Raw genomic sequence first — 20,124 nt, 5'->3', positions numbered from 1 at the left:
GTATAAAAAGCTTATTTTGCTTAATAAATTATCAAAATGTATTTCATTTATATTCTTAAATATTAATTAATTTAAAACAAATATCGATTATTACCTAATGCATATATTTCAATGCTAACTGCAAAAAACACTGCTATGCTACATTCTAAAAAGTTTCCTTGGTACATACAACAAATAAAAATGTCACCACCTTTAATATTACATTTACATACTTTGTGCAAATAAATTACATTTGATCATAAATGCATTTGAATGATCAAGTCCAGGCCTTGTTGCAATGTTGCTTCTCGCCTGAACCCACATATATTTCTTTCTCATAATTTTCTCTTACTACTAAGTAACATTTCTAAAACCATTGGTTAATAAAATTTTTTATACAATTGTTAAATTTACTAAAAAAAATGTCAGTTGACTAATTGAGGTAATGTGCATTGTTTTATCTTCAATAAAGCTGATTGACTATATGCACCAGGGGTGTCCAATCCAATGATTGGAATAAAAGCCTGCACACTGATGACACCCTGAATGATTTACAAAACTGTCTGGTTTTTTTTTTTTGTTTGTTTTTTTTGTAGGTAAGGTTAAAATTTGTGATTTCTATTGCTACAGGGTGTAAAGCTGACAGAACATATTAAAGGGTTAAACTCACCATATGCATATTTCTCAAAACTGCCTGGAAATCTTTACATGCTCAACATGAAATCAAGTTTCTCTCTGTATTGCTTCCAACTAGCAACTTTGACTTAGACATTAGAACTCATAAATCTCATCTAAATGGTTGGTTGTTAATGAAACAATAAACTAAACTATAAAATACACTATGAATAAATGAAATTAATTATTTTGGATGCAGTTATATACATCAGCCTCAATTAACTGGCAGAGGAGGATGTGTCAGTTAATTAGAATAAGAATCTCTTGTAGGTGGCAACAAAATACATTCAATGCATTAGAATTTTTAATAATGGCAAAACATGTAGCCACAAAAATAAGTTTTTTGCTACATCGCGCAAACCGGAAGCTACAAAATGGGAGCACGATGGGAGCGAGGGTCCTACTGTGGTGGGACACAAGCAGGTTCTGGTGCACATCCTCTTAAGAAAAGGGACCATCGAGATCTGCACTCTTTAAACCGCTCACCCAAGAGGCTCAGGTTCAAGATACTTACTCTCAAGGAGATCGTGTCTCATATCAAGTCCAAGGACTGGTTTGTCAGGATAGATCTAAATAACGCCTATTTCCACATAGCCATCCTTTCTTCTCAGAAAGGTTCCTTAGGTTTGCTTTCACATGGTGGGGAGCGGTCATGAGTGGGACAAGTCACATCTTTCATGGCAAATAAACTGCCTGGAGATTATGGCCGTGTTCTTGGCACTGGAACACTTCCACCGAGACCTAAAAGGTTAGCACATGCTGGTCCTCATACATCAACCACCAGGGGCATCTCCGGTCTTGACCCCTGTACAGGCTGGCATAGCAGATCCTCCTATGGTCCCAGGGTAAACTCCTCTCATTAGGAGCAGCTTATTGCAATGGTTTATTGTACCCCGCCAGCAGGGCAGTCGCTGGGGAAGCACCCCCTCATGACATGATTCCTACGCGGCCCCCGAGTTACCTGGCAATCTCCTCCCTTAAGAGGGTCGGGGACATACAGGCTCTTTCTGTGGCCCAGTCTCTTCTGAAATTTGCCCCTGGCATGGCCAGTGCTATACTTTACCCCAAACTGCGGTATGTGCCTAAGGTGCCTGCGGCTCCCTCACAACCTGTCGTTTTGCAGGCATTCTGCCCCCCTCCTTTTCTAGCCCCCAACCAGGAAAAGCAAAATTGACTGTGTCGACAGTGCGAGCACTGGACACATACCTCCACAGGAGGAGTCCATGGAGGACGTCGGAGCAGCTGTTCGTCTGCTATGGCCCTCAAAGAAAAGATTTTACAGCTAATAAGCAGATGCTCAGTAGATGGATTGTGAATGCCATTTGTTTCTGTTATGAGTCTTCAGTGTCGCTCCAGGATATTTGTAACGCTGCAGGCTGGTCCACCCCACTGACCTTTGTCAGGTTTCTATGACCTCAACATGTCCTGCATGCAGGTTGTGCTCAGACTAGACACTAGGCATGGACTGGACAGTATGGCGTGATTGTACACTCGTTCCCAAAGCATTTTCGTTGCAGCTCAATTTCCTGAAAGGGAACGTAATTAGGTTACGTATGTAACCCTAGTTCCCTGAGGGAATGAGAGCTGCGTCAACCAGCCATACTCCCTGCATCCCTTGCAGCGCTTAACTTCTACTTTTTCAGAAGCTGATGTCGCTCCCATTGTGCTCCAATTTTGTAGCTTCCTGATTTGCTTGACGTCGCCCGCCAATGACATCACAACTGCCTATTGGCCAGATTTTACACGTGATTCAGAGCATGAACAACGCGAGGCATTCACAAAGTGCTTTCGATGCAGCTCTCATTCTCTTAGGAAAGTAGGGTTACATACGTATCCTAGTGACGTTATCAACTATGATTGGATCACCATCTAACCCACAGAGCTTGATCTGAGGACTGAATGGTTAGGGTCAATGTTCTTCTATACTCTATATAATGTACCTCCACTTAAAAAAGTTTGAGAAAAAATCTCTCACACTGTTTAAAACAGACCACTCAAAACTTATTATAAATAATAATAGATTATAAATGTTATAAAATTAAGTTGGTGGTATGTCAAGCGGCAAAGAGAGAAAGTGCTGCTAGATCTACATAATGTGTCACTTCACTCTTACAGAGGATAACATAAATAATTATTATTATTTTATTTTTTTTTAGTTTAATACTGTTGTAAAAAATAACTAGGAATAAATACTAGAGTAACTAAGCAACATCCTCAGCAACGAAAGAGCGACATTTTTAGTGAAGCATGGAAGTAGATTTTTGCTCTTGAAGTCTTGTGGAGGAAATGTTTCAGGTTTTTACTTTACATCTTTTACAATGTTTCTGTCATTAGCTGGTGTTGTGTGCCTTGGCCAGCTTGTTCAATGTACAGATTAAAGTGTACAAAAAAGTGTATATTTTTTTCTCTTTTCAAAACATTCATAATTGTTTTGGCTATTTTTGATTGTGTATAGATTCAAATAAATCTTATTCTTTAAATTGACTCATCTTTCACCCTTTTCATCTCATTTGGGTTTTTTTCCCTGTCTAAACAACAAATACTTTCTTAACATGTGAATCCTAGGGTTTAACCAATAGTAGATTTTTAGGGATATTATCTGTTTAAAAAACACCTGGATATTCCAGAACTTATGATGACTTATGTGCCATATTATACATTTGTTAGAAAGTACACACATCCTTCACTCAAGTAAAAGTACAGATACTCATATTTTAAAAGATATAGGTAAAAATGTAAGTACTGACTTCAATTTTGCACTCAAGTAAAAGTAAAGAAGTATGTTACTTAAGTAACAAGTAGCCATTACTACTACCTGTTTAAGTGTAACGCTGGTAACTGGACCTCACATCATATTAATATATTAATACAAAAACGAATTTCAAATTTTGTTACCTAATGAATGTATCCCGGCTGAACATCCACCATATAGAACACAAGCAGAGAAAAGATGATGATGATCATGTGATCACGAATGTCTTTGTTCTCAGTCATGTTTACATCGCTGTCTCATCCACGTTAGCCATTCTACTTGTTGCCATCTGCCGTGCTTGTTGTTAGCTTCGTAAGCTAGCCTACATATGTGGTGCGTGATAGCCAGGAAATGATATACTAGTGGTAGTTTGAAAAAACGCGCAAAAACAGAAAATAGATTGATGGGCTGAAAACGGCGTGCAATGAGAAAATAAAATAGTGACATTTGACCAAATAAATTACAACTAAAGTAATAAAACTGGTTTGAAAATGTAAGAAGTAGAAAGTACAAATATTTGTGTAAAAAGATTTAATCAGTAAAAGTAAAAAGTTGTCCAAAAAATAAATAGTGAAGTAAAGTACTAATACTAAAAAAAATCTATTCAACAGTAACAAAGTATTTGTACTTTCGTTACTTCCCACCCCTGGCACTAACACATAGGAAACTGTGAGTCTGTGCCATCAAACAACAACTGCAGAGGTTCTTGTGGTGCCCCTCAGCACCACAAGTAGATTCACTTGTAGCCAAGAGAAGACTCCAACTCAACAAATGCTCAACAGCCCATTGATGAATTAACATTGATGGGGAACTCTTTCGCCAGGATAATGCAACAACAGAAATCCCCACACAAAGTCAATACTATCTACAGTAAGTACAAAAGATCAAAATACGGAAACTTCGGACTTCTGTCACTGAAGCTGAAAAAAATTCTTATGTGTTTGTGTGTTAGATTAGATTACATTTGTGTATTAGTTTATATAAATAATATTTTGTCTGCTCTTAAAGATACACACTGCTTGTGTGTAGCTTGTTTAGGAGAGGGGCATGCTCAGTCGGCTCTTGAGGGAGGGTGAGCGCTCTTTTAGGAGGGTGATCTCCCTCATGGCTCTGGCCCCGCTGTTGCTGAGGCAAAGCATTGTCAGATGTCGTGGGGCTCACAGGAGAATCTGGCATAGGCTTGGAGACGGGCTTGTCCCTTTCTTCCTCCTCACCTGCCAGATCCAGCGCTCTCTCTCTTTGGGTTTGGAAGCATGCCGTTTGACGGTTTCTTCCGCAGTAAAGGCAGGGCTGTGCTCCACCTCGCTTCCTCTGAGGAGGGGGAGGGCATGGAGACTAGCGAGCTCACTGACTCCTCCCAGCTAGTGCTGTATGAGGAGCTTCTGGAGGTGGTCACTCGTCCTGTGTCCATGCTTCCAAGATTTGGCTTAGCCAGATGAGAAGCAGAAGCTGCACACACCTAGTAGGCTGGATTAATGCTTTCTGCACCCTTCCGCTCTACCTCCACACCAGGGTATGCCCTTTTTTCCTGATCTGCAAACTGAGGTGTCCAGATCCTGGAACAGCCCATACTCGGCCCACCTCTTCACCACTCTTAATATCTCTCTCAACGTTAAAGTAGTGGGGTTTAAAGAGCGTTTATGGGGTGATGCACTTGGTTGAAGAGATGCTAGCTGGCTATCTCTGCCCGGGTTCAGCATCGTTGGTCAAAGCCCCGGTTCTGCCCACCAAGCCCTTGAGATCGACTTCAGCCTTTTTTGGCAAGGCTTAAGCAGCAGTGGGTCAGGTCGCTGGTTGCCTCCACACAAAGGCTGTGTTGCAGGCTTACCAGACCTGCTGCAGGAGTTGGATGAGGGTGTAAGCTCTGGGGCTGACTATATTCAGGAGCTATGTTGTGCAGCAACATAGCTGCTCTTAGGACAACCTAGCTCTGAGGGCCACCAAGGAAATGGCTAAGGCCGTAGGTTGGTCGATGTCAGCCTTAGTAACCACAGAAAGACATCTTGTGGCTTACCATGTCTGACATTCCAGACAGGGTCCCTTCTTGTTCAGCGACGTTGTGGGTGCGGTCGTCGACAAGTTTCAGAAAGCTTAAAAGCAGTCGGTGGCATTCCAGTGCTACCTGCTTGTCGCTCCCAGGGGGCTGCTCGGCGTCAGCACCGTAAAGCCCAGAGACTCCCCTGGCTTTTCGGGCGACGCTCAAACACCCTGACAGTTGGGGGGGTCTTAGCTGGAGGGAGGGGTGGCGTACACCTCACTATATGGTGCCTGTCCCTCCTCAGCGTCATCAGGAGCTCAGTCTGTTAACGCTGCCATGACGTGTGATTAGGGCACAGCAACCTCAAGCGGGTGCATCCCTCCACCTTTGGTCCCATAGCAGCTGGGGAGGCCCACTGCCTGTTAGGAAGCCCCGATGGCTGCAGGGCATTGCTCGAGAGACTGGTTCCCTTAAAAGACTACCTGGCAGCCTGGAAATGCCTTCCATACGTGTCTCAGTGGGTCCTTTGCACTGTAGAAAATGGCTAGTTGATTCAGTTCAACGGGGTGTGTCCAACTCTTGTGGGACCCCAGCAGGGTCTGGTCTTGGAACAAGAGGTACTTACTCTCTTAAGGAAGGAGGCAATCGAAGTGGTCCCTCCTTTAGACAGAGAGTCTGGGTTTTACAGCCGGTACTTTATGGTTCCCAAGAAGGATGAGGGGTTGCATAATATTCTATATCTGCGCTCCATGAACTGTTTGCTAATGAGGCTCAGGTTCAGGATGCTTACCTTCAAGCAGGGCATGTCTCAAATCAGGTCCGAGGACTATTTTGTCACGTTAGATCTAAGGGATGCTTACTTCCACATATCCATTCTCCCACCTCACAGGAAGTTCCTGAGGTTTGCTTTTTGGGGCAAAGCATCAAAAGAGGTGGGACAAGGCCAGTCACTTACTGTGAAGCAGTTCCAGAGACTGCTGGGGTTGATAGCAGCAACATCCAATGTGATTCCACTTGGCCTCCTGCACATGAAACACCCTTCGAGCCTTAGATGTGTGGAGAGAACCTGCATTCCTGTCTTAAGGCCCTGTGCTGAGAGCTCCATGTCATCATGTAACGCATCATGTAATGCTTCCTCACGGGGTGGGGAGTGGCCATGAGACTTGCTGGCCGTGCTTCTGGCTCTTAACCACTTTCCCTGACCTGAGGAACCGCCATGTGCTGGTCCGTATGGACAAATACATCATTGGTCTCCTATATCAACCAACAGAGGGGTCTGCGATCTCGCACCCTATACAGGCTGGCACAGCAGATCCTTCTGTGGACCCAGAAAAGGCTGCTCTCCTTGAGGGGAGCTTACATCCCGGGGTACATAAATCAAAAAACGAAAACCCTCGCGAGGTAAGGGCAGAGGCCCAGGCAATGGAGGCTTCACTCTAAAGTGGTGTAGCAAATATGGGGGAAGTTTTACAGAGCACAAGTTGATCTGTTTGCAACTCAAGAGACATTGCATAGTCCCCTCTGGTTTTCCCTTACTCACCCAGCCCCTCTTAAGCTGGACGCCATTATACTTTTAGAGGAACCTTTATGGCTCTTCTGTTAATTGCCCGGTTGGTTCAGTGCTGGAGTTCCTGCAGGAGCAGTTTGCCTCAGGGTTATCTCCTACTACCCTGAAAGGTTATGTGTTTGCTATCGTGGCTTCTTGTGCTCTGCTTGCTGAGCAGTGGCTGAGTAAGCACCATTAAGTGACACGGTTTTTGCATGGCGTCTGGAGGCCGAGGACAGGGAAACAACCCAGAGTGCCTGTGTGGGACTTGCCAGTTGTGCTGGAGGCTTTGTCTAAGCCCCCCTATCGAGCCATTTGCCGAGGTCGCACTTAGGTTTCTGTCAGCCAAGACTCCCTTTCTTTAGGCTATCTCCTCCTTGAATAGTGTCGGGGACCTACAGGCTCTCTCCATGGCCCCGTCCCTCCTGGAGTTCACCCCAGGCATGGCCAGTGCCTTTCTTTACCCCAGACTGGGATATGTACCTAAGGTGCCCTCGGTTTGTCTACTACCTGTTGTGCTGCAGGCATTCTATCCTCCTCCTTTCCAGGCCCCTGACCAGGAGAAGCTGAACCAACTGTGTCCGCTGCGAAAACTGGACACATACTGTTTGTCTGCTACACCTGCCAACAAGCAGACCGTCATCAGGTGGATAGTGGATGCCATTTTATTCTCCTTTGAGTCCTCTGGTCTCCCTGCTCCTTTCGGTGTTAAGGCTCACTCTACCCAGAGTGTGGCTGCCTCTACGGCCTGGTCCTCCGGAGTCCCACTCCAAGACATTTGCAATGCTGCGCGCTGGTCCACCTTACTGACCTTAATCAGGTTTTATAACCGTGACCTTAAAGCCACTCCTGGCTCCTCTGTCTTGCAGTCTAGCTGAGGCCATCCACACTAGGCAGGGACTGGTCAGTTTGGTGAGATTGGACTTTCTTTTCCAAAGTGTTGAACATCTGTGCCTCCAAGCCACACTCCCAGCATCCCTGTGGCACTTCCTTCCCTTTTCAGAAGCTAGTGTCAGCTCCACCACATGCAAGTTTTATAGCTTTCTGGTCATGACTTCACCCCGCCGTTGACTTCACGCCTCTTCATTAGACAGATTGCACATGATTGAACCAACTGTGTCCGCTGCGAGCCCTGGACACATACGTCCACAGGACAGAACTGTGGAGGAAGTTCCGACTTCCTCCACAGTTCTGTCCTGTGGACAGCTGTTTGTCTGCTACAGTCCCTATATGAAAGGGCTCCCTGCCAACAAGCAGACCATCAGCAGGTGGATAGTAGATGCCATTTTATCCTCCTTTGAGTCCTCTGGTCTCCCTGCTCCTTTCGTTGTCAAGGCTCACTGTACCAAAATTGTGGCTGCCTCTACGGCCTGGTCCTCCGGAGTCCCACTCCAAGACATTTGCAACGCTGCGGGCTGGTCCACCTCACTGACCTTAATCAGGTTTTATAACCGTGACCTTAAAGCCACTCCTGGCTCCTCTGTCTTGCAGTTTAGCTGTGGCCATCCACACTAGGCAGGGACTGGTCAGTTTGGTGTGATTGGACTCTCTTTTCCAATGTATTGAATGTCTGTGCCTCCAAGCCACACTCCCAGCATCCCTGTGGCACTTCCTTCCCTTTTCAGAAGCTAGTGTCGGCTCCACCACATGCAAGTTTTATAGCTTTCTGGTCAAGACTTCACCCCGTCTGTGACTTCACGTCTTTTCATTGGACAGATTGCACACGTGATTCAGGGCGTGGACAACATGGAAAGTCCCGAAAAGCATTGTTGATGCAGCGTCTTATTCCCTCAGGGAACCAGGGTTACATATGTAACTTAAAAAAAAATCCTCCAGCACTGCTTGATTGGACCCACCTTCTCTCAGGGTAAGAGACAAGTATACCTCAAGGCTCTGCTCTGTTCTGGCATCGAGGTGTTATGTTATGAATAAACTTCCCCTAGATGTTCAAACAACAGAGTTGTAGGCTGATTTATCTTAAGTTTGTAATCTATCATACCAGTGTATATTTATTCATTTATAGAGACTCAAAGTACTTTTATATGTCGCCTTGGACAAGGGCGTCTGCTAAATGCCATAAATGTAAATATAATTGCAAAGATGGTGATGATCAGGTGATCAGGAATGTTTCTGTTCTCAGTTATGTTTACATTGCTGACTTCCTCTCTCTCATCCACGTAAGCCATACTTCTTGTTGCCTTCTGCCATGCTTGTTGTTAGCTTCACAGACTAGCCTACATCTGTGGTGTGTGATACCCAGGAAATTATACACTAGTGGTAAATTGAAAAAGCCACACAATGACAAGAAATAGGTTGATGGGCTGAACAGTTCACAATGAGAAGAAAAAATATTGATCATGTAACGAGCCTGGTTTGAAAATCTAAGAAGTAAAAAGTACAGATATTTGTGTAAAAAATTTAATAAGTGAGAAAGTAAAAAGTTATTTAAAAAATAAATAGTGAAGTAAAGTAGTGATACCAGAAAAATCTACTTAAGTACAGTAACAAAGTATTTTTACTTCTTTTCTTCCCCTCTCTGGAAATAATAAAATACAAAATATTCTTCACTGTATAAATAATTGGTCAGCTGTTAAAATATTATGTTTGCATATTTATATAAGCCAATATACTGATTTATGAAATATTCTGGCAGTTCAATTACTTAAATTGTTTATTAAATCATTCTTTACATTATAAAACATTTTTATATTAAAAAATATTTAGCTGCATGAACAAAAATATTAACTTGGGAAGGCTCATAATAACAGGAAGTGATCTTATCAACAGCTTGATGTTAGCATGCAAATTATATCTCCTTGGGTGTATTATATTGCACCTTCTTGTGTGCTGGCAGTATGAATTTAAGGTTGCAGATAACACTCTGTGGAAGGCTTTTAGTAGTCTTCAGCTCCTTCATAAATGAGAGTCTTCCATATGGCTCCTGATCCATGTCCCACACCTAAGCAAACACCAGGAAGTATACAAAGATACAAAAACAGTGACCATAAGTGTACAAAGAGTACAGACTTGGTGATGATGCAGTTGCAGATAATACTATCATAACATCAGTTCAAAATAACCTGTAGACATAATAGTATACAAATAAATTCTATTCCTTTTGCAAACATTAGTCAGAATCCGACGTCACAACGTCTCTAGGTTACATATGTAACCCTAGTTCCCTGAGGGAACGAGATTGCTTTGTCCATGCTCTAAATAATTACTCTAATCAGTCAAAATTGAAGGCAGGCTGTCACCGGCAGGGTGACGTCACGACCAGGAAGTACAAAACGCACATGGAGAGAAGCCGGCTTCAGCTTCTGTAACTGAGAAGAAAGCGTTAAATGGAAGCCAGAGGTGTGGCATAGAGACACAGCATCTCATTCCCTCAGGGAACTAGGGTTAAATACATAACCAAGAGACGTTCCCTTTCAGGAACTCGAGCTGCGTCGGAACGCTTTGGGAACGAGAATCCAATACCACCACACCGACCAGTCCCTGACTAGTATGAACCTAGCACAGCTAGGTTGAAGGACAGAGGTGCCAGGAGTGGCACAGTGGTCAAGGTTGTAAAACCTGGCAAAGGAGAGCAGGGTGGACCAGCCCGCAGCGTCGCAGAGGTCTTGGAGGGACACTCCAGAGGACCAAGCCTTGGAGGCTGCCACACTCCGGGTCAGGAAGACCAGAGGACCTGTAAGAGGATGCTATAGCATCAATAATCCATTTGCTAAATGCCTGCTTATGAGCAGAAAGGCCTCTCCTTGGAGGGCCATAGCAGATGAACAATTGTTCCGACTTCCTCCAGGGACTTGTCCAGAGGACATAGCAGTTCAGTGCTCAGAAAGGGCACAGCTGGTTCAATCTCTCCTGGTCTGGAGTCTGGAATGGAGGAGGATTGAATGCCTGGAGCCTGACAGGTCGTGCGATGACCGAGAGCATCCTTGGGGGACATAACCCACTCTATAGTGCAAGATGGCACTGGACATGCCTGGAGTGAACTCCAGGAAAGAGGGGGCCACAGAAAGGGCCTATAAATCACCTACTCTCCTCAGAGAGCAGATAACGGACAAATGCCTCCATGAAATCTCGGCCAAAGGCTCGAAGGATGGCTCAGACAGAGCCTCCAAAACTATGGCCAAGTCCCACCTAGGCACTCTTGGACGCAGCAGATGCCTCAGCCGGGTGCCGTGAAGAAAACGCATCAGGAGTGGGTCTCTGCCCAGTGAATGCCCGGACACAGGTGTGTGATACACCGAAATGGCAAACGCTTAGACTTTTACGGTGGACAGAGCCAACCCTTTTGCAAACTGCTTCTGCAGAAACTCCAGCACTGAACCAACTGGGCAATGGACTGAATCTAATCGGTACAGAGAGCACCACACAGTGAACAGGTGCCATCTCACAGCATACAACCTTCTCAGGGAGGGCGCTCTAGATTGAAGAATGGACTCTAGAACCTCATCAACACACTTCGTGAAGGTGCGGGGTGACAAAGCAAAGCCAAGCGGAATGACCCGATATTGGTACGCTTTGACCCCAAAAACGAACCTCAGGAATTACCTGTGAGAAGGTAGGATGGGTACATGGAAGTACACATCCTTGAGATCTACCGTGACAAACCAGTTCTCGGATCTAATCTGAGACACAACCTGCTTGAGGGTCAGAATTTTGAACTGGAGCCTCATCAAAGAGCTGACATAGATCTAGGATAGAATGCAACACACCATCCTTTTTGGGAACTATGAAGTACCGGCTGTAGAACCCGGACGCTCTGTCTGACAGAGGGACCACCTTGATGGCCTCCTTCCTCAGGAGAGTGTATACTATACTCATGTTCCAAGACCAGAGCCTGCTCCCTCACCAGAGTGGGAGAGAGCCCGTTAAACCAGGGCGGGCGAGACCCAAACTGAATGTCTGGGACATTTCTGGCCTAGCCATCTAGGTTGCTAGGTGCTTCCTTAAGGGTTTAAGTCTTTCGAGACTGACCTCCGGTGTGTTAAGAGCCGGGGCAGTGCGCTGACGTGGCTCTAGAGACAAGACCTTCTGGTCAGCAACGATGCTGGGCGAAACTCAAGGAGGAAGGAAGCTGGAGCTGGCCGTGCCCTGAAACATTTCATGGCAGGGTTAACTATCCAGGTCCCTGAAGGGGTCAGAGGAAAATGGGTACAAAGAGAAGCAGTGCTACACCCCCTCCAGTCATCCCACCACAGGTCGAGTCAGGGCCTTTCTGTCCTCAGACCTGTCACCTCACGGGGCTTTGAGTCAGGGTGCCACACGGGATACCGCACAGGGGGAGAGCGCATCACTATGAAGTGCTGGGCTGGGGTTGGGGCTGCGCCCGCCAAGCAGCCCCATGAGAGCGGTGTGGGAGATACCGCTGGAACCGATTGTCTCTTGGATGTCTGGAACCTGTTGACTACTGAATCAACGGCTTCGCCAAACAGACCCGAAAAAGAGAGTGGGGTGTCCAGCAGCACGACCTTGTCCCTGTAAGGTATTTCAGACAGGGTAAGCCACAGATGTCTCTCAGTAGCTATTAAGGTGGCCATAGACTAGCCAATGGCCTTAACGGTCTCTTTTGCGCCCCATAGGGCCAGATCCGCCATATGTAGGGTATCTCCATCCAAGGGGTCTCCCAGATGCAGCTCCCCCAGCAGGTCAGCTTGGTATGCCTTTTTTTGACTGATTAGACATATTATTCAGAGCCTGTCTAACGCAGCTCGAGTTCCTGAAAGGGAATGTTATTATATACATTATACACAAATACACACCTTAACACTAAAAGGTAGACGGTTCTCTTTGAAGGCATAGAAGGTAAAAACAAGCTGCTGGCTGGTCTTGCTGACAGGAGACAGATTGCCATAGCAATGCACATAGATGGGTTTTCCTTCTGAAACCTGAAGCCAGTGTAACAGAACCACTTTTGTAATCAAAGTTTGGAATATTTTGTTTTAAAAAAATTTTACATTACATGCAATGTAATTTGCTAAATATGCTGTATGTGAAGTGGTGACAAATGTTTCTTGGTAAGCATGTATATATCTATATATAAAGAGACGTTTAAATGTATAATTTTTTCCATAGCCTGTGTACAACTTGAAAGTATGCATTATGGTCCACACCTCAATATCTTTGCTTCTAGCCACTTCTTCAAAGTTTTCCTGCTGCTCGAGTGTTTTGTCCACCTTATCGTCAGTAATACAGAAGCAACGCAGTTGTGCCTCTGCTTTGTCAATGGGCTTCGCAAACACCACAAATTTGGCAAGGTATGGCACACAAATCAATTCTTTGTAAACCGGGGTTGCCAGTGCAACTGTCTCACTCACTTGCTGACAGTCTACAATCCAGAATCTGCAAAGAAAAATAGGAGGGAGGGGGAAATTGGTAAAAACAAAAAAATATATAAAGAAAAGAAAGAAAAGAAGAAAAAGTTAAAATTATAGGATGTTTAGAAAATTTCAAACCTGTAATTCTTACTGAAAAGGATTAAGGACCAAGCCAGGTTAACTCATGAGCACCCCAATGCCCAATAAGGACAAAGAAACTGTGGAATGCATTTTTTTTTATAGAGAATTTAACATACTTTGATAAGTCAATCTAGATCAAATAGAAAAAAAATCTGCTAAATCACATAAATGTTCATTTTAAATTGGTGCTGCAGTTGCAGATTTTGTTAAAATGCAAATAAGGATTTAGCACAAACTTTGACACAGAAAACATACTGTACTCACATCGCCCACATTTGTGCACTTCAGAAAAAAAACTGCAAACATTTATATGTTAAAAAATTTGCTCACTAATATAGGGAAAATGTAGAGGTTTTTTTGGCACCACCACAAGTAAAGATCCATCAATAACAAAGTCTCTCTAGAGACAACCTTGCATTCCTTCTTCTGAGCAAAAAAAAAAAAGTGTTGATAATGCTATCAATGAATACCCCCTGGACCAATGTTCCCAAACATCAGTAATCAAGCATCTTTCTTTTAGCATCAGTAATCTCGACTTTTCTTTATATGGAGGCCCATTTTTTTCAAACATTCTGACCTGCTCAATTTACAATTAATAAAGAAGTTTCAATAGCAGATGGCAAACTTTAGTAACACTTTATTTGAATGGTACCTACATTTGGCAGTATACATTCTTAAACAAAACATGAAATAATGTGGTAAGATTTGGCCAAAATGTTTTTTTCTTTTTTATTAACTACACATCGACGTACAGCAGCTTTGACACATTCACTAAGTGTTACTTATTTAAGTAGGCCATGTATTTGTTTTTTCATCAAGTAGTAACCAGATTTGCATTTAGAAAACTGATATTAAGCACTGTATATACCTTTATAATTGTTCTTATTTAGGAGCCTCAAATCATATCAACTAAATAAGTAGTTACTGAAGGTGCTGTTAGTAAAAACAAACAAACAAAGGTTTAGAGGTGGATTGCAGAAGGTAAAAAACCCCCCAAAATATAGTTTACTTGTAAGGCATGGTGAGAAGCAGAACACATGTATGTAAACTCTGTGTGTTCTTTATTGGGGTAGTTCCAAAACAGGTATATTCCTAGACACAATCCATAGTGGGGCGCATAACAAAGTCAGGCAGAAACAAGCTGGAATAATCTACAAAAACTAGAAAAGAAGGCTTAGAACTTAAGTAGTCTAAACATAAGATCAGCCAATGTACTGACACAATGAAACAACATGGCTAAGATGCACAAATTAATCAAGAGCTAAAATGAAAAGAAAAAAAAAAGAAAAAACCAGTGGGACCAAACATGACACAACGAGATGGTAAATCAGTGGATGGAAATAATGAATTAAAATAACCCACACATAATATAAACAAAATATTTGCTAATGCAATCACATAACGGAAACAAACATGAAACACAGAAGCAGGAACTGTTCACACTGCAAACCTCTTTGTAAATCTGGAAGAAGGGCACTGGACAGCCAGACAGAATAAGCCTCAGCGGAGAAGGGTGATGAACTGATCCCCTCTGCAATGCTCAGAGATGAAGCAACGCCTTCTGTGAAGCCTACTGAATGAGCAACACCTTCTCTTAAGCCTGGAGGCAGACACAAGACAGCCGGGCAGGGCGACGATCAGGTTGCTTGACAGCCCACCTTCCACAATCCCGAAAGGGACTGAGTACATTTGTTTTCAAGAGAACTGAAAACTCCACTGTGTTCTCTAATCCTCGCGATATGACAGCTCTCAGACCATTCTCAAGCTTTGCTTGTAAGGATAGCATAAATAAAATTATAGGGTGTGTTGCATAAATAAACCTTTTGGCAGGGAATCCTCCCAACAAAAACGATCAAGTATAAACAACATGAGAGACAGAAAAAAAATCAGCCAGCATTCTGCAGATATGTCTTGTACTTTATACACCAAGCCGCTGCATTGGAGGTGAAGTCTTCTGTAACGCATGTTGAGAAGCAGGGCTTTTAGGCATAAATGTATCATGTACTATATTGTGGTTAATTCAAAAATTATCATGGTCACGGTGAGAGTGGAAAAACAGGCTGGCAGAAACAAACTATGATTATCAATATTTAAAAGCATGAAAATGAGTACTGGGTCTAAACCTGGAAATAATATAATGGAAAACACAGAAAGTGTAAAGTTGAACCAAACAAAATGAACCTTAAAACTTAACACCAGGAATTAAATACACAAACAAATGGAGAACTTAAAAATTGTAACACAATGAAATTATTTAAGACAAAATATAGACAATGTATTCAAATGAAGATGTGCAAAATGTTCCCACACAATCACATGACAAAATCAATAAAGAAAAAATTATGATGCCCATGAATAATTCTTTATTATTACATTAAAAACTAAAATTACACATTAGAAATAAATCAACCACCAACAATAAGCAATGCAAAACAAAGAAAATGTATTTATTAAGGCACAATGTAGTTACCCTCAAATAAAGTGTTAACTGTTTTTCCTTCTTTCTTTTTGTCTAATCAATGGCCAGTGTTGTGCTAGTTACTAAGAAATAGTAACTAGTTACAGTTACTAGTTACTTCATTCAAAAACTCAATTACTTTGTTGATTACTTACACCAAAAAGTAATGCGTTACTGTTAAAAGTAACCTTTTAGTGACTTTTTTGTACCCATGAATGCCCTTTTATGCGTTATGGTCTATACAAACACAAAACTGACTTAAACACAAAGTAATTTTAAACACTATTTTATTTAAGTCAGACCTGCACAAAATGAATATATCACAAGGATGAAAAACAAGCTGAATAATATATTCAGAATCAAAAACTAAAGTGGCTTCTGCATCATAAAAGCTGTTGTGTTGTGCCCTTACAAATGTTCCTTTCACATCAACAATGTACAACATAACAACAGGTTAGCTTCTAGCTTCGTCGAGGCATGGAGTTTCTGGAGGTGCTTCGACAGACTGGAGTTGCTACTATCGCAGTAGATACGACCTTCGAACCAGAAAGACACAGCTTACATTTGACTAAAAAGTTTTTGTTTTTATGCTCAACTAAAGTGAAATAATGAGCATATTTCCACTTTAAGAAACTCTTCTTGCTTTCGCCTTGACTCGCCACACAGACTTTAATAAACGGGAACACGCCCACAGTGCATCTTCTTCGTGTTTACAGTGGTAATCAGTCATCCACCAATCCTACAATGCGTCCCTGCTGTAAACAGGTTAGGCTGTAGGCTACACTTACACCTACACTTACGTTACAGTAACGTGCTATTGCCCAAAAGAAAATGTTGCAGCACAGTACTAAGGTTCACATTTACAGAGGTAATGAACTGTATGGTCAGGATTTAGGCCTCATCATAGCATAAAGACAGTGCTGGTTAAGGTGGTAATTTATCTTCTACTGGCCTTTATATGGATTTGTGTCTATTTGCTTGTAATGTTTGATCTTAGGGCAGCTTTTGATAACATATCTTGATCATGATCATACTATTCTCCTTGTGTATTTTTTGGTATGTTTGTGTTTATCTAATAATGTATTAAAAATAGAAAGCCAGGAAATCCATGTAAAATATTGAATTTTCAATGTTTTGTACCAAAGGTGTTATCCACTGTTCAGAAAATTGTGCCAAAGAGGTGTTAATGTACCATTGGGGTAATGTCTTTACAAATGTAATGTACAAATTTAAGTGAAATAGAAAAAAAAATTCATGCATTTGCAGATTGACAAATAATAAGCATTAATAAAAACTATAAAGACACAAATCTGAAAAAAATAAAATCACAATTATTAAGATCACAAACAAAATCTTGATTTCTCCAAAAATTTTTGCAGTAGTTCTGTGCTTATGCTTAAAAATTTAGCAGTTAAAGTTATATGTAAATCAAGGGTCGGGCTTAAGCATAATCATTGGTCCACAAGATCTAGAGGTGAGATACAAGATATATATTTATTCTAAGAGTACAATTTATTTTACTTAAAAATATAGCCATCTGCCAAATGCAGTTAAGGTAAATGTACAGTCAGAACATAAGGATAGCAAATGCTGCACAATAATAGTTTATGGAATGTAATAATATACAATAAACACAATAATATTGGACATGATATGTCTGTTTTGTGAATTAAGCCAGTTTGGTGGATTTTGGCTTAAGTGTATTTTTTTATTTTAATTTCATAACATGGTATATGTATATTCACAGCATCTGCCAAACACTAACAATATATGTGCAACATTTACGAGCTGATGCTGGTTAGTCATCTTTATACCTGTACAAGTTAAAAAAGCAGCTGTTAATCTAGAACTAGTGGACCAATGATGATGCTTATGTCCACCCTCTGATTTACATAAAACTCTAACTACAACATTTGGAAATGTAGACACAGAACATTACTAGGTTACTTATGTCAAGTCAAGTCAAGTTTATTTTTATAGTGCTTTTCGACATTGTCTTAAAGCAGCTTTACAGAATTTAAGAGTTAAGTTATCCTGGTTCTCTGAGGGAACGAGACGCTGCATGCAATGCTTTGGGAACACTTCTACATGTCCAAACATGTGCTATCTGTCCAACGAAAGTGTTTTTTTCAGTGTTCCCTAAGTGTCCTAGTCGTTCTCCACAACCAGGAAGCCTAGAGACATTCCTTTTCAGGAACTCGAGCTGCATCAACAACGCTTTGCGAACGAGAATACAATACCGCCAGACTGGCCAGCCTAGTGTGGATGGGCACAGCTAGGCCGAAGGACGGCAGAGCCAGGAGTGACCCTGCGGTCAAGGCTATAGAACCTGACAAAGGTCAGCAGGGTGCAAATGTCTTGGAGAAATGCTCCAGAGGACCAGGCTTTAGAGGTCACCTCTGACCCCTAAAGGTGCAGGGAGACCAGAGGAATCATAAGAGGATGAGATAGCACTGGACATAGCCGGTAAAGGTTTTCCTGGTCAGGGGCCTGAAAGGGAGGAGAATAGAATGCATGCAGCATGATGGGTCAGGGGTCACCAATGGCACCTTAGGGACACACCCTGGTTTGGGTTAGAGAAAGGCACTGGCTATGCCTGGGGTAAACTCTAGGTGAGATAGGGCCATGAAAAGGGTCTGATGGTCCCTGACTTTCTTTAGGGAGGAAATAGCCAGAAGAAATACAGTCTTGACTTTAAGAAACTTCAAGGGGACCTCGGGCATTGTCGATATAGTTCAGAATGCGTATGCCCTTAAGTTTCAGCAGGGACAGAGTCGCATTCATACACTTTGTGAAGGTGAAAGGAAGAATGGAAGGACCCGATATTGGTAAGCTTTGGCCCCAAAAAGCAAACCTCAGGAACCTCCGTGAAGGAAGGATGCATATGTGGAAGTAAGTGTCCTTGAGATCTATCGTGACAAACCAGTCCTCGGATCTGATTTAAGACACGACCTGCTTGAGGGTGAGCATCTTGAACCAGCTGACGCAGGTCCAGAATGTGATGCAACCCCCATCCTTTTTGAGAACTATGAAGTACCGGCTGTAGAACCCGGACTCTCTGTCTAGCAGAGATACCACCTTAATGGCCTCCTTCCTTAAGAGAGTGTGTACTTCTTGTTCCATGACCAGAGCCACAGGGACACATCTCATTGAACCGGTGTGAACAAAACTGAATCGAGTAGTCCCTCACTACAGTGCGCAGGACCCACAGAAACACCTGGCATTACCAGGCTGCCAGATAGTCTCTTAAGGGAACCAAGACTGACCTAGAGCGCCCGGAGCGGTGCCTTTGTGTAAGCCCCTGTCATGTCAGGTTCTTAAATACGTCAGCTCCTTGGACTTCAGCCTAGAGTGTTGACCAGGTTTTGGGGTTTACAGCGCCTGCTTGTGCTGGGCTGGGGCTGCACCCACTGATCAGCCTCATGGGAACAGCAAGGGAGGTAGCGTTTAAATGCAGCTGACTGCTTTTTTTGTCTTTTGAAACCTGTTGACGACCGTATTCACGTTCAGTTGGTATAACTGGGCATCCAGGAGGATAACTTTGTGACTGGCTGAAAGGTAGTGTCAGCAGGTTCACTGGTTGTTCCCTCCACAGGGGGAAGAAACTGCTGAATGGTATGCTTCTAAACCCTGGGAGAAGGTGCTGGATCTGGTTGGTGAAGCCAAAGAAAGGGACAAGCCTGTCTCCAAGCCCTCTGCCAGATCCATCTGCAATCCCATGGCCAGAACCGTGAGGAGTGAGAGAGCCCATATAGAAAAGCACTATGCAGGAGCACAGGGCCCACATGGACATGCAGCCACAATGAGAGCAGTCAGCTACCTTGAGAACTGACTGAGCATGCTCCGCTCCCAGGCTAGCTACACACAAGCTCTGTTTATTTCCCCCATTTAATAAAGCGGGGGCAAGGAGAAACACACAGCTGGTACCCATGATTACTTTCTTTTTTATATATATATTTCTTAATCTTTTTTTTATTTTATATCTTTTTTTTATTTTACCACTTTCTATTGACACAGACACAGACACAGACACACACACACACACACACACACACACACACACACACACACACACACACACACAGATTCCTGAACAAGCAGAAGCTAGCATAGTCTCCACTGCATGGGCTTTTTTATAGTTAACTGGTTATGACTTCACCCCACCAGTGACTCGAGTTCCTAAAATAAACTTGGAGATAAGTGGTGAAAAAAGGGAAAAAATAGGCATAAAATCTTTAATATGCAGAGAATGCATGATTTTGTGGGTGA

General features: G+C 42.8%; 1 protein-coding gene across 16 annotated transcripts in view; it reads right to left on the bottom strand.

The window, feature by feature from the left end:
- Window positions 1-20,124, bottom strand: part of LOC310731065 (ankyrin-3-like) — an 89,458-nt gene that overhangs the window by 39,980 nt on the left and 29,354 nt on the right. For 15 of the 16 annotated variants that reach the window (XM_083550396.1, XM_083550388.1, XM_083550397.1 and 12 more), the window contains 3 exons: window positions 13,053-13,281; window positions 12,702-12,827; window positions 9,767-9,889 (listed from right to left, as the gene is read on the bottom strand). In XM_083550396.1, coding sequence (XP_083406522.1) covers window positions 9,767-9,889; window positions 12,702-12,827; window positions 13,053-13,281 — 478 coding nt within the window. Of the gene's footprint in view, window positions 1-9,766; window positions 9,890-12,701; window positions 12,828-13,052; window positions 13,282-14,847; window positions 14,968-20,124 lie in introns of those variants that run through there. The other variant, XM_083550393.1, reaches the window with a different exon arrangement.

This window comes from Silurus aristotelis, assembly GCF_946808225.1.
Source record: "Silurus aristotelis genome assembly, chromosome: 9".
Taxonomy (NCBI): Eukaryota; Metazoa; Chordata; class Actinopteri; order Siluriformes; family Siluridae; genus Silurus; species Silurus aristotelis.
Note: the sequence above shows the minus strand (reverse complement) of the source record. Positions and strands in the feature narration are given on the sequence as shown.